The sequence below is a fragment of the Phasianus colchicus genome, chromosome 7 (assembly GCF_987193195.1).
Source record: "Phasianus colchicus chromosome 7, bPhaCol1.hap1.1, whole genome shotgun sequence".
In the NCBI taxonomy this organism is placed as follows: domain Eukaryota; kingdom Metazoa; phylum Chordata; class Aves; order Galliformes; family Phasianidae; genus Phasianus; species Phasianus colchicus.
In genome coordinates, this window is record NC_143442.1 from 22846244 (window position 1) to 22861374 (window position 15131).

At 43.3% G+C, this 15131-nt stretch overlaps 2 protein-coding genes across 5 annotated transcripts in view; one reads left to right on the forward strand and one right to left on the reverse strand.

The window, feature by feature from the left end:
• The window catches only part of UBE2E3 (ubiquitin conjugating enzyme E2 E3), a 57236-nt gene extending 49318 nt beyond the window's left edge, over window positions 1-7918 (forward strand). For 2 of the 4 annotated variants that reach the window (XM_031601352.2, XM_031601351.2), the window contains 3 exons: window positions 1091-1223; window positions 3004-3151; window positions 4725-5362. In XM_031601352.2, the coding sequence (XP_031457212.1) occupies window positions 1091-1223; window positions 3004-3151; window positions 4725-4822 (379 nt within the window). In that variant the 3' untranslated portion in view covers window positions 4823-5362. Of the gene's footprint in view, window positions 1-1090; window positions 1224-3003; window positions 3152-4724; window positions 5363-6390 lie in introns of those variants that run through there. The other 2 variants (XR_004168046.2, XR_004168045.2) reach the window with 2 other exon arrangements.
• Window positions 1-15131, reverse strand: part of CWC22 (CWC22 spliceosome associated protein) — a 304789-nt gene that overhangs the window by 275668 nt on the left and 13990 nt on the right. The window contains exon 2 of the mRNA XM_090144114.1: window positions 1010-1098. The gene's annotated coding sequence lies outside the window, so the exon portion shown is untranslated. The remainder of the gene's footprint in view (window positions 1-1009; window positions 1099-15131) is intronic.

A 15131-nucleotide genomic window follows, 5' to 3' on the forward strand; every position in this document is an offset into this window, starting at 1 on the left:
TTGTACTTCTTAAAATAAACTATTATTGGCTAGTTGTCTAAATGCCAATTGCTTTGAGCATAACATACACAAATAATGAAGAAAACTATTTGATTTGACAGTTCTGTGAGAAATTCAGTTCCAGGTTACTTAATCCTATCCTTCTCATCCCCAGTTTTCCTACTCAAGGGTGCTAATTTCACTCTGTAGCATGTGAAAAATGCCTAGCAGCATATTTGTAGGTAACATTTTGTGTGAAAGCACGAACGATTTAATGCTCTGAGAAGAAGAGGGTGGTTGAGATACGCAATTCCTTCTGTGCAGGGATATCATGTAATTGGAAAAAACACAACATAGAAGCTCAAAGCAACCATATACTTCAGAGAACAGATCTGGTGGTATCTTTAGACTGACTGTCATAGAATCATAGAATCATAGAATCGCCAAGTTCAGAAAAGACCTCTAAGATTATCCAGTCCAACCATCCACCTATCATCAATATTTCTCACTAAACCGTCTCCTTCAGTACAACATCTGCATGTTTCTTGAACACCTCCAGGCTCCCATGATTCCACCACTTCCCTGGGCAGCCCATTCCAATGCCCGGATACCCTCTCCGAGAAGAAGTTTTTCCTAATATCCAACCAGAACCTCTCTTGGCACAACCTAGTCCTATTGCTAGTTACATGGGAGAAGAGGCCGACCCCCACCTCACCACAACCACCCTTCAGGTAGCTGAAGAGAATAATAAGGTTACCCTTGAACCTCCTCTTCTCCAGACTAAACAATCCCAGTTCCATCAGCTGCTCCTCATAAGGCCTGCTCTACAGACCCCTCATCAGCCTTGTCCAGCCACTCACGGGCACTCCATTGCATGCTTTAACTCCAGAGGCATGAGAACCCAGGGACAGCAGAGAGCTTAGCTACCATGTCTGTTTAAAATACTGAAATTAGCTGGGAATCAGAGAGATGTTGAGGATGTATCAGTGGTTAGAATTAAAATGAGTATAGAAGGAAATTCGTACAATACCTCTCACAAAGGTGTTTCTGACGCTCTTTTTTTCTCTCATCTCTCTCTCCCCTCTTCTTTTTCTTCTTTTTTTTTTTGCAGTGCCGGCCCTAAAGGAGATAACATTTATGAATGGAGATCAACTATACTTGGACCTCCGGGTTCTGTATATGAGGGGGGCGTTTTTTTCCTGGATATCACATTTTCATCTGACTATCCATTCAAGCCACCAAAGGTAAGGGTAAGGTTTTTATTGTGCTATTTGTTGTTTGTTTGCTCTTTAGCATACAAGAAACATTTAACTTGCAGTGGATGACTGCTCATCACTTTTTGACAGTCAGACTTGTTTATGGTCTTAAAAACTTAATGGTCCAAAATCTTGGCTTGCTATTCCAGAAAATGCTGTGTCTAATTTATTTTTTTATTATCACAATCAATGCTGATTTCCTGTTTTTTCCAAGCCATAAATGACATCATCCTTCTGATAAAGAGTTAACGTGAAGTACACTGATTTTAATTGAAGACCACGTGAGACCTTCTTATGCTTCCTTCATCTCATTCAAGCTACTAAAATATATGTAAAATAAACTTCTCTGTATTATGAACCAGATTGTATATTGTATATTTTTACATTACTGGTAGCCAAAAAAAAAATACAACACCAAAAAGCCAGCAAAAGTAATATTAGACAGGCAGACGAAGTGTGGTGTTGTGACTTGAAGTTGTGTAATTACTGTGATGACTTCCATTATTGTAAAATGTCAAAATATACTACTAGTTAGATCAGCAGATTGATTTAATAATATTTTTCTGCAAAAGTTATTTTTATAAAATGAAACCAATATTAACTTCAATTAAAGTTTCATTTCCTTGCTTAGAGAAACAGTATGCATATTTAAGGAATCATTTCCTAACAGGTGTCAAAGACATTAGAGGTCATTCTCTTTTCACTTAATGCCAAATTACGAAGCTTGAGCACGGCATCAGAAAGGACACTGCCAACATTCACAAATGGCAAATACAGTCTACCACAGAACATTTCTGCAACTTGAGGGTCCTGTGGTTATTGCATTGTTAATGTAAATCCATCATCCTTTTTTCATTCCCAAAAGCATTACAGCACAAAGAACAACATGCCCTCCATGTACTTCACACTCATCCAAAATTCTCAAAATTCACTGTTCAATGAGTTAAGATTGTTATAATGAAATTATGCTGAAATTTGGTCAAATTTCTCATTACAATCATTTGGATTATTTTAAAGAGCATTTTTGAACTGTCAGTAGTTTCAAGAACAGTCATAGATTCCACCCCCAACCCCCACCCCTCATCAGTGTGAGAAAGAAAATTTTCCTCATCTTGTGCTATGTGTAATTGAGGTGTTTAAATGTTTCTAACTTCTGATCTCTATAAAATAATATGTATTTTAACAAAACTAGTCTGTAATATAGAAAAACAAGGATGGTGTTGGTTCAGGGTGTTTTGTTTTAGATGTATGTTATATTTTACTGAAAGGTATTGAAAAGATTTCACTGCTACTTTGGACATAAATAATAGAACATTCCAATTTAAAATATTAATTTTCATGGACTATATTTGGATTTGGAAAGAAAGGAAAAGATCAACTAATGCTTCAGATGCATCCAAGATGTGTTTACTTTTTCAGCTTTGGTAACCTCAGTAAAGTTTTGTTTGTGATTAGACAGTTCATGACATGCAGTGTGTTCATGAATTTGCATGCAGGACTACAGAGTAGACCCTCATTTTTGTGAGTACCAGACAAAGGACTTGTGTGAGAACAGTCCATACACCAAAGATCTCCTTGGTACTTTCTTGTAAGTAGCTGTGACTATAATGAATATGCATCCTTCTGTTGCAGAATGTTGCTTTAGAAAGTGAGTAGAGAAGCTGCCTCCCAGAGACTCTGCAGAACAGAGAAGAGCCCTCAGGGACTAGGGGCAGTGCTCCATGGCAACACTGAATGACTTTTTCTGTCTCTTGTGCTGCAATTCCAGGTTACTTTCCGCACCAGAATTTATCACTGCAACATCAACAGTCAGGGAGTCATCTGTCTGGATATCCTGAAGGACAACTGGAGCCCTGCTTTGACTATTTCAAAGGTCCTGCTGTCTATTTGTTCTCTTTTGACAGACTGCAACCCGGGTAAGGAGTTGGCAGTTTACTGGGCATCATCTCTTAGTCATTTTAATTACTTTCCATGGAATATAATTTGTATATTTGATTGTATTTACATCAAATCAAAGTTGAAATCAAATCAAGGCTGAAACGCTCCTGGTTAGATACGATGCTTTTCAGTCCTGTGGCCCAACAGAAAATAGCATTAAGCCCATTTATTTGGAAGGTGTGCTGGAGAAAACGGAGTCATCTCTTTGAAGGTCTGTATCCCAAAAGCTGTAGCAAATGAATGGTACATCCAGTAGTGTGGCAAAGTTACAAACTCATAAATGATTCAGGTTGGAAGGGGTTGCATAAAGCCTCCTCCTCTTAGGACAGCAATTGAAATGTGCAGGTGACAACATTTAGAGAGATTTTATCTTTCAAAAAGAGTTCCTTATTCCTGTTGGGAAGAGGGGAGCTTAACTAGAAGCAGCAAAATTCTCAGCAGCAACTGCATGGCAAGCGTTGTTGTGTAATGAACATTAATTGCGTTCGGTCAGCAGAGAACTAAGAGGTGGTGCCAAGATGACAGGTCATTCACAGGAGACTGGTAATGAGCAGGAAGAATTGGATTAGTCCCTTTGATACAGAATTCTGATGACTCTTGGATCCCTTGGTGTATGTCCTGCCATCCTCATGCCTAATGTACTCCAGCACTGTAATGGGAGGAAGCCAGCCTGCACTCATCTAGTGTAGCAGCCCCTCTAAAGGAATGTGAGGTCTCTGGCTGGGGAAAGCAGTGATGGTGCAATTCATTATGTCCTCCATAAGGACAGTGGTAAGGCACATTTCAGATGATGCCCCTCACAGGTAAGTTTCCATCAGGCAGAGGGTGGCTGGTGGATGATGCATCCTGGAGTCAGTGCATGGAGCTTTTCAGCCCCAGAGTGTAGGCTCTGCTTACGAGGATCTTGATCTCTTTGATTAAACTACTTTTTTTTTCTTTTTTTTTGTTTTTTTTTCCTGTGACTCACAAGGAAATTGTTATACCAATCGGTTGTTTCACTACCTCCAACTGGCAGCATACGTGTCTATACAGGAGATGTCTACCCTCCTTTAGAACATTAGGTCTTCTAAAGAGTAGAAGGTTTTCTAGGAAGGTTTTTATTTTCAAAACATCAATTGTTAAAAAATATGGACAAATTGCACCTGACAAAATGGTATCTGGATTGCTGGTGCTCTTACAAAACTTCCCACCACACCTTTTGTCAGGTTTTGGCTGAAAGGAGCAGCTGTAACTTTTGGACACAGGTGTCTGCCTGCCATTTGACACACTAATAACTAGGTAACCAAAACAGATTAATTATTTTTCTGTTTGTTCTGTGCTATATCTTTGAAGAGCCTCACTACAATTCATAGCATTTTCTGTCCTAACAAAGATTCTATTTTGAAATAGATTATGCATTTTAAATGACAATAGGGTTGGATTTTGTGGGTTTTTTTTTTTTTGTGTGGGTTTTTTTTAGGGGAGTTGGTTTGTTATTTCTCTTTCTTTGTTTTTTGTTTTGTTTTGCTTATTGTGGAGTAATTTTAATGCATCTTCTCCTGCCCTTTACAGCTGATCCTCTGGTTGGAAGCATAGCCACTCAGTATCTGACCAACAGAGCAGAACATGACAGGATAGCCAGACAGTGGACCAAGAGATATGCAACATAAACGACAAACTACTTGTGCAGTGTGAAGGTGCAGAAGGCAACTTTACAGTGTGCAACAAATCTTTATAGCCTTTACAATACGGACTTCTGTGTATATGTTATACTGATTCTACTCTGCTTTTATCCTTTTGAAGACTGGGATATTGCCTCCCAAAAAGGTAAATGCTATCAAGAGTAGAAATTTGTAGCTGTAGATTAGTTATGTTTAAAACGCCTACTTGCAAGTCTTGCTTCTTTGGGATATCAAAATGTATTTTGTGATGTACTAAGGATACTGTTCCTGAAGTCAACCAAATATTATAGTGCATTTTAGCCTAATTCATTATCTGTATGAAGTTATTAAAGGTAGCTGTAGATTACTAGGAATTATGTCATTTGTATTAAACCCAGATCTATTTCCAATATGTGGTACATGCTGTTGTGAAAACTGTTTTAACTTTTACCTTTGTCAGTTTGTAATGAAAGGATTTCCTTTTTCCCTTTGTAGCTCAGAGAGCACCCAGTGTATCATCTCAAACACAATAAACATGTTCCCCAAGGAGTAGTTTCTTTGTTTTCCTATTTTAAATTAATATTTGAAAAAATTTAATTATAGTAACAAGGCAGGGCTAATGTATCACAGATCCCTGTGGATAATCTTTAAATTAATATACATAAGCAAAGGCTTGCTATTAAATGTTTAATGCACACCTGTGGATTGTTTAAGTTTTCCCTGGGTTTTTTGGTTTGGTTTGGTTTGGTTTTTACAGAACAAATGTCATTTCCATAATTTCCTTAACTACTCAGCTCTTTTTCAAGTTGCAATGAGAGCATTGCATATGCTTCCTCCAAAAGCTAATGTAGCTGGTTGCTTCAGGGCCAGACCTGTTCTTGTAATAGATGGCCTGGTCTTGCTACAAACTCCTTTTTGCAGGACCAGAGCCCAGTTAAAGATAGTCTGGTGTTTTTTGTCAGAGTAAAGCAAGTTGGGCTTGCTAATCTGGAGAACCACAATTGTCCATTGAAAATGGTCTTCCAAAGCACGGTTAAACACTAGTCTGTCCAGAAGAGAAATGAGTAGAATAAACTTCATCAGATATTTATGACAGAAAAAAAAAACATTGTTAGTGAAAATGCAAGATGTAAAACTTTAGACTACTTTTCCCCCTCCCTTCTTCAATTTCTGGCTTGGAAATTTTGTAACATCTGTAAGTAATGAAGATACAGCTTTATAGCACATACAGTAGAGTCACCAATAGTTTTATAATTTAGCTTTTGTAGGTTGCCAGTCACACTATTGATTATACAAAAAGACATTTGATCCCTTTAAATAATATTTAAAATTACACCTGATTTTAAAGTTTACTGTCCCCTTTACTGCCTGGTGTTTTTGGAGATAATGTAGCACTTCCGTCAGTAGGATGCTCTGCTCACTTAATATATGAAAAATGAATGTTAAGTTTAAATACTAAAGCAATAGAAAAATGTTAAAGATTAAATCTAAAGTTAGCCATCACTATATAGATCCCTGTTTTTTGTATCACAACCTTTGATCATGAATTGTCCACCCTACTTTAAATATTTCTACAGATTCCTGAAGGTGGCTTGAAGAACTGCGTATCCCAAATATCTCAACCTAGAAGCCAGTCTCTCTTGATAGCTACAAGATAGCTTTAGACTTCAGGTTATAAAGTGCAAAAGGGAATGAGAAACAGGGGATCTGGCAGGTGAATATGACTAAGTTGGGTAACAGACTAATGCCAGGAAATGAAGTGCTGGAAATCACTGCTGATGGTGATCAGAGTTTCTCATTGTGTCGTTGAACATGTGAGAAATAGCACAGATTGGCAAAGCAACAAGGGGCTATCGCATCCGGGCTGGACATCTACACTCTGCTCACTGCTGTCCAGTAGTGCACTGCTGTGCTGCGCAGTGCTCGTACACCGCGCCGGTGACTTTCCAGTGAAGAGCAAACTATGTATTTCATGTGTTAATTATGTTGCCTACAGAATTTACAGATATTTATATCATGAAATAATATGGTATAAAGAAAAGACAGGTTTTAATTCTAATTTTAATGTATTTTGTTTTTGTATTGTACTGACAACTTAAACTACTGAGGTGTACAAGTGTGATGCCTCGTCAGTGTTGCCCCATCTTGCCTTCCTTGCAATTGGATCCTTTACACTGAATTCTCATCCTTTTTCTTTTCTTTTCTTTTCTTTTCTTTTCTTTTCTTTTCTTTTCTTTTCTTTTCTTTTCTTTTCTTTTCTTTTCTTTTCTTTTCTTTTCTTTTCTTTTCTTTTCTTTTCTTTTCTTTTCTTTTTTTTTTTTTTTGTTGGTTTGTCATGATTCTGTTCTTTTTTAATGTAGTTTTTTTTTTTGTGTGTAAATTTTATATTTACTGAAGTAAAGGTTGTTTTTGTGTAAACATTTAAACTTTAAAAAGAAAAAAGAAAAGCTAATTTTGTTTCTCAAGTTCTCTCTGCTAAAACATGCAGTAGAAAGAAATTTGTATTGTTAAATAAATCAATTAGTTGTTAAATGCGAATGTGTGTCTGTTTTCATGGGGAGGGGAGAAAGCCCTGCTGGAAATGTATCTGAAATCCCAGTTGCAGAGAGCATCTGATGTTTGCAGTGTTTCCTGATCGTGTCAGGGTAAAGTATGGGCACGACTGAATCAGCACTGATCCTGTTATACGGTTTTATTTTTCAGTTCCGTTTTTTCATCACCTGTCACATAGCTTATGAGGCTATGTGTCTGGGAGAAGGTGAATTTAGATGACATTGTGAAAAGGCCAGCTAATGGCCACGGGTCATCTCTTCCCCTCCATTCTGCGTGATCTCTGCTCTCTTATTCTTGGGGTTGGAGTCAGGAGTGCAGGAGGTGCCCATCCCAGAGGACCTATGGGAAGCAGCTGCTCCAGCCGGGGGGCTGGGAGGCTGTGGGGAGCAGAGCACCTCGGCACTTCACATGTATAGGAATGGGTGAATTTTATTCACATGACAGTATATTAAATACAATGGAAAGGCAAATCTGCATCAGCCTAACCTACATGAGTGCCCCGAACTTGCACAGCTTTAAAAGACATTTGACACTAGCGTGCCTAGATGTGACTAAGCCATTAAGTAGCACTGTACATGAAGCCATGCTATAGCCCGACAAACACTCAGCTCAGCACTACTTTGCTGCATTATCCCTTGAACCTTGGCAGGGTGGCAGTGCTTCTATTTATATGGCTCTGTATCTCCTGAGGCAGACCAACAGCTCCCCTGCCCTCTGCCACCCAAGCTGAAGCCACCTCCAGCCTGGTGGCCAGGACAGGCTGTAGCATCACACAAGTGTGTAAACGGGAGAAGACATCATCACACAGGAGCCCAACTGCTGGTACTACAGCCTGACCTTGCTGAAATGAGCATAATTAGACACATTCATCTGTGGCTCAGGTGGAAAAGCAGATAATGCACTGGCAGGTAGTTGCTGGAGCAGTTGCAGCACTAACAGGCTTTTGCTTTTCTGTCCTAAATGAGGGAAACTCGCTGCAGCTCATCATCCTCAACTTCTGCTGCTATGACCAGCTCTTTCACTGGGTAAAGAGAAAGCATCCAACACTGCAGCAGGAATCTAGGGATTCCTTAAAAATAAAACCTGATCCCATTTATGGTTTTATGGATCATCATTGTTACCAGCAATATTACCTTAACCTCTCCCTGTACCAAAGGTTTTCTTCCCATCCCAATCACTCTCATCTGAGCAGTTCACAGTTCTGCTGCAGCCAGTTCAAGGCAATGATAGCCATACATTGTACACAGAAGGTGATCTCCCAGTTCATCTAGAATCGTGTTGCTGGCTTGCTTTGCTTGCTCAATAATCTGTAATACTGCTTGCCTTTTTGACCATTGCTTATTGCTTGGGTAAAGTTTTTAATAAGCCACATCCAGAAATGCTGGAAGCTCTTTTCTAAGCAATAGGTAATGCATCCATCAGCATAGGCCTGAGAAAAGTGTCTTTTCCAATATCCTCTAGTTGGTATCATCACTGGATTCACCTGTGATCTCAACTCTCAGTTTCCTGCATCACAGAATCCTTTACAATGCTTTGCAGTCAGCTTCACTTGAGTCTGCCCTGAGTGCTGCTGCTCTGCACACAGTGCTCGAGCTGGGGCTGGAGGTAGGCAGAGGGTAAGAGCCGATGCAGAAGCACCACGCTGGACAGGTCTGTCTGCCAAGAAAGTGATGGGTCCCTGCGGACAAATTATCATCTTGCTTCTGAATGGCACAAATGAAAGCAGCTGCCAACCGTTTTCATCAGGCTGGGCTTTGTCTCCCTCTACAGAACAAATGTCAGGTCATTACTTAAAGAGGAGCTCGGGGCGGGTAAATTTTCCAGAGCGCTGAATGAGCTGTCATGCCAGAGATTAGTTTTCTGGGATATCATCTTGGTAGGCAGGGGTGAATCTCAAGTCCTGTGGGAGACCCTCCTTCCGAATGCAGCAATTGAATGTGTCTCCAAGGGGTGGGCTTGGGTTTATTCAAGGATACAGGCAGCAGGGGAGGGGCTGGGGACACAGGGGCAGTGGGTGGAAGCGGGATGGAGCTGCTGAAGTACAGCAGTGCAGGGTGCCAGTGCTCCTGCCAGGGAAGGCAGTGCCGTTGTCAGTTTCTGAAGGGAAATACACACACGCCTTGTTTGGAAGCCGTGGAAGAAAGATGCCATCTCCTTACTGCTGGGATATTCACTTGTTATGCGTAAGCAGCATTCTCCATCCCATTCACTTCAGGCTGTTGCTGTTTCCAGCTGAATTGTTTCACAAGAACAGATTTAGAGAACTTAAAACGTTGAGGTATTGCTTAAGCTTCGTGCAGATGTAACTGATATTTTACTATAATGTGCCCCAAACTGCCTTTCGTAAGCTCCAAGTAAGAATTAAACTACATGGCAGCTCTGGAAGACCACTCTATCAGCACATCTGTTACCCGAGGCAGCAGTTATCTCACTATCTCATGTACCTCACAACTGCGCTCTTTTGCCTACTGCACAATATTTGATCCAAACATTCCTAAAGTAGCAGATGGAAACAAAAAGACGAAGTACTGACAGAGAGGCTTTGCTGTAGCGAGAAGAGAGATGGAAATCGGCACGGCGCTCTGCTTTCGGGACCAAACAGACGGGACAAATGGGGCCACACTCATCTGTTACGGCTGACAGGCTTCCGCGGGCCGAGCGCGGCCAGGAGAGCCGCAGCAGCCGGGCTGAAGGGAGCGCGTCGGGCGGCGGCTCTGCGCTGCGCGGGGCGGGGAGCCCCGCTAGGTGTCAGTGCAGCCCCGGCTAGAGCAGAGGGAGCGCCTGCAGCGGCCCGGGCCGCTCCGTGCCAGCCGGGTGCTGCCCGAGCGCACCGCCCGCAGGCACCGAGCCGCAGCCACCTGCGGCGCGACGGGCCGTGCTCTCGGAGGCTGCCTTGCCCTGCCCCCCGAGCGGGGCTCGTGGGCTCTGTGGTTCCTTCGGCACCCGGTTGCTAAAAGTGAGAAACTGCAACAGCTCGTTGGAAACAACTTGCAACAGGTCATCGGAAATAGCCCCGTGCTGCTCTGTCTCACCCAAGTTCACGAAAAGCCACTCACTCAAGCTGAGTGGGGTGCAGATTGTGTATGTCAGTGCCCACTGTGTCCAGCTCTGCTGAGCACCCGTGTTTGCTCAGGCTGTGCATTTAGAGCTGTGACGGGGCACTTTGATGGCACCGCTTTGAAAGAAGAGGCAGTTAAAAGAAGTTAAATATACAAGTCAGAGGCCTTCAGCTTGCTTTCAAAGTTAAGTCTCTGCAGATGGATAGATTTCATCCAGATGGAGTGAAATATCATGTTGAGTTTCTATTTTCTTCATTAGAATAAATATTAGGGTCCTGGCATTAGAAAGTACTTCTTCCTCTTTTTGTAAAATGTATTAGTTCACATGTCCCACTCTGAAATGTAGCCGAGCAGACAGCTGCTTTTGTCTAAGTAACAAGGAGTTTGGCAGTAGCTTTGCTTTCCCTTTTGTGTGTTCTGTTCTGCCCCTCAGGCCTGGGGAGCAGTCCCCTAGCCCAAAGGAAGTCCTGGGGCTGCCATGGCTTGAGCAGCACTCCTCCCCAACACCAGGCTTACAGGCAGACATCAGGCTTCCAGGCAGTCACTCAGCTTACAGGAGGACACTTGCAAGCTGACCTCAGGTGAACACTATAAATCAGGTGATGTGGACAGAGATGACGGATAAACACTTGAAACCCACGCAGCTGGTAGTGTTTCTCTAAGGTTCTCACTGAGCAATTGAAGTAGCCACTGATCTTTCAGGCCTCAACCCATGTTATAATTCCAACACTCCGCAAAGAAAGCCATGTGCAATGGCAGTCAGACGATGCTCAAAGCAAGGCCTGTGTAATCACCATTGCAAGTGTCAGATATTGCGCTTGCCCTGTTAACTTCCATTATGAGCCTGCAGTGAAGTTGCAAAGTAGCAGTCATCCTAAGAAAATGTCTAAGAAAATGCCAGCCCATGGCAGGGTTTTACTCAAGACAGAGCCATGACCTGCAAAGCCTGGTTGTTCATATAGATTGCTGGCATTTGTGCTTTCAACATGGTGTAGGTCTGCAAATGTGCTGAGCATCCTACAACATTATTGCTAGCTCCTGCAGACTGCACCAGGAGGTACTGATACTTTCTGGCTATGGGCTGTTTAAAAGCTGAACAGTGTAAGTGTTCCTCAGTGGTGCTTGGAGACATAGCTAAAAAAGGCCAGCACTTAACTTCCTTTGGCAGGAGGTATATTTTGTAGCCCAAACCTTTGTATTTGTCTAACAGCAGTTACATAGAGCAGAGTACCATTTGAGGTAGTAATAAAGACATTCACAAAATCAAAATCAGCTTAGGGACTCATCTAAACCAACAGAGCAATTTAGAGGTGCAGTGGCAGTCTTTGGTATTTGACCCCAGGCTCTTTAGAGGAGGGGGTGGATGAGGACTTTGCAGTGCCCTGTAGCTCCAGCACTTGGGAGCACTGAGCTCTGGAGAAAGGAAGACACAGTGGTTCCTGGTGAGGCCATGTGCTCTGCCCTGCTAGAGCTGACTTTTACTGTGAGGATCTGTCCATCTCTTGGAATCTAAGAATAAGATTTTTTGTTTTCATTGCAGATAACTAATGGATATTATTTAGCTGTTTTCAGGCCTTGTGCCTGATTTATTCTTCCATCTTAAGCTAAGGGTAGTTTCACTGTTGTGCTCTTGCTGCCACAAAACTGATGGCCATTCCGTGCCATGGCTCAGGACACAGAGACAGCCGCTTTGGGAGCTGCCCCTGCAGTGTAAGAACAACCAAGGGGCTGCAGAGAGTGCCAAGCAGGCTGCAGGTGCCAGGCAAGCACACACAGCTCATGGCATACGTACTGTGCCCCAGCTCTGATTTTCTCTCCAGACCACCCTTCCAAACTTTGCAATTACTTTCCTTCCACTGCAAGGGTTTGAAAAGAAGTAATTTCCCTCAATTTGTTACTATGAAAGACTGACTAATGTGAATCTAGAGGTTCCGCCTTGAATTAATACAAGGTTAATGCTGATGGCAGCTGAGTGATGGGGAAGCAGAAGTGGCTCTGGCTTATGCTGGCGTGCAGAAGGTCTCTGGAGGCCATTGCACTGGCAAGAATTATTGCCTGAAGGGCAATTACATTGGCAAGCCTCAGCTGGAGCACTGTGCACCCTACTTTCTCACCTCATCATGCCAATTCCTGCCGCCAGCTTTGTTCTGACACCCATCCTCTGTCGCAGGAGCAGGTGGTGAGGAGCCAGCCCCGCTCAGTGTGAGGGCTGCTCGTGAAGTGCCGACAGCTCAGAGAGCTCATACAATGCACAGGGCAGAGACAAAGCTGGGAAGAGAAAAGCCAAAAGCTTGGACTGGCCTAGAGGACCTGTCTGGTGAACAAGAGGAACAAGGCAGTGGGAGAGGATGAAACAAAACCAATGTGCTGGAGCATGCCACCTGACTGGTGGCAAATGAGCAGATGGACAGTGCTCTCCACCTCCTCCTGGGGCCAGGGATAGTGAGTCGGCTGCCAGACAAAGCCCTGGGCATAAAGTGCTGACCTCCTGGCCCTGGCTGCCTCCTGAGACAGCTTCCATCGCTCCTCCATTGGATAAGGAACTGGCTGGAGGGCCGTGCTCAACAGGTGGTGGTCAATGGAGTTAAGTCCAGCTGGTGACCCATTTCAAGTGGTGTCCCCCAGGGGTCGGTGCTGGGGCCCATCCTGTTTAATATCTTTATTGATGACTTAGATGAAGTAAGTTTGCAGATGACACCAAGCTGGGAGGTGGTGTTGATCTGCCTGAGGGTAGGGAGGCCCTGCAGAGAGATCTAGATAAGCTGGATCGCTGGGCTGAGGTGAATGGGATGAGGTTTAACAAGGCCAAGTGTCGGGTCCTGCACTTTGGCCACAATAACCCCAAGCAGCACTACAGGCTTAGGGACGAGTGGTTGGATAACTGTGAAGAGGAAAGAGACCTGAGGGTGTTGGTTGATGCTTGGCTGAACATGAGCTGACAGTGTGCCCAGGTGGCCAAGAGGACCAATGGCATCCTGGCCTGCATTAGAAATAGTGTGGCCAGCAGGAGCAGGGAGGTGATCATCCCCCTGTACTCAGCACTGGTGAGGCCGCATCTTGAGTACTGTATTCAGTTTTGGGTCCCTCACTACAAGAAAGACATTGAGGCCCTGGAACGAGCCCAGAGAAGGGCAACAAAACTGGTGAGGGGTTTGGAGCACAAATCTTATGAGGAGAGGCTGAGGAAGCTGGGATTGTTTAGTCTGGAGAAGAGGAGGCTCAGGGGAGACCTCACTGCACTCTGCAACTTCCTGAAGGGAGGTTGTGATGAAAAAGGGTCTGGCCTCTTCTCCCAGGCAAATGGTAGGACCTGAGGAAATGGCCAGAAGTTGTACGAGAGGAGGTTTAGGTTGGACATTAGGAGAAACTTTTTCTCTCAGAGGGTGGTCAGGCACTGGAATGGCCTGCCCAGCGAGGTGGTGGAGTCGCCGTCGCTGGCAGTGTTCAAGAGGCACCTGGATGAGGAGCTACGAGTTATGGTTTAGTAGCTTATGGCACTAATAGGAATGGGAAGGTGGTTGGACTAGATGATCTTGCAGGTCGTTTCCAACCTTGTGATTCTATGATTCTATGATACCTCACTGGGTCAGGGATAGGCCGGGACAGGGACAGAGCCCACCGCTGAAAAGCAGCAATACCAAACCCTGCCTGTTGCAGGCTAATTCTGCTTCCATGGAGCTGCTCACAGTGCCCAACTACACTGCTCAGCATCCAGGCTGGAGTGCAAGAAAGCAAGGTGTATTTGGGAAAACAAACAAACAAACAAACAAACAAACGAAAAACCATGAAAATGTAGGAGCCTTTTCACAGTATGCTAGGGTACATTGAAAGGAATAAAACTGTAAGCAAAGAGAATAGTGTTTAAAGAAGTCTGTTTCTGTACAGAAAGTGCATCAGGTCAGAGAGCAAAGCTCTTATCGGGAAATAATTTTAAAAGAATGAAGAAAGAAGCCAGCTGCAGGGTAAAGGAAGCTAATCAAGGCAAGCAAGCAAAGGCTGAACACTAAGGAGACAAAGTTTGCTGCAGATTTGCAGTTGTTCAAAGGGGTTAAGGGGAATGCTGACAGTGAATAACTATCAAAATAACTTACAGCAACTAGGGCCTAAAACAACCAATAAAATTCAATATAGTGAAATATAAAGTGATAAGCAGGAGGAAAGGAATTTGGCTTTACACACGTGATGAGATCTGAGCTGCTGCTTGCCATCCAAGTGTGATGTCTGGGACTGGTTTTTCACTATTGCTTCCAATGACAGAATGAAACTAGGACAGCAGGGATTCAGAATGAACAAAACGCAATAAATAATCCCCTAAGCACTGAGGATACATACTAAGAAACTCCTTCTCTCAATGACATTGTTGAGAATGCTGGAAATCTATGTTGGACTTGAAAAGGTACCAATCAAAGGACAAAAGCAATGAAATATTCCCCAAGTTTTATCTGTAGTTATGGCAGCTTTGACCAGAGGTGCAGATTTAAACCAGAGGTGGCTTTTTTTCAGCGATGGTGTTCCCATGAGATGTGGCTGCATGCCTGACTTTTCCTCACAGTTAATGCAGGGTGACTGCCACCAACTGCTGCTATATGACCCGTGTTAGCTCAGAGGGGTCCCACTTGTGCTCCCCTGAGCCACTCCATTGCAAAACCTACAGGTGGAGCAGTGACAGATGGACCCAAGGCTTGAGATTCACGACCCTTAAGTTG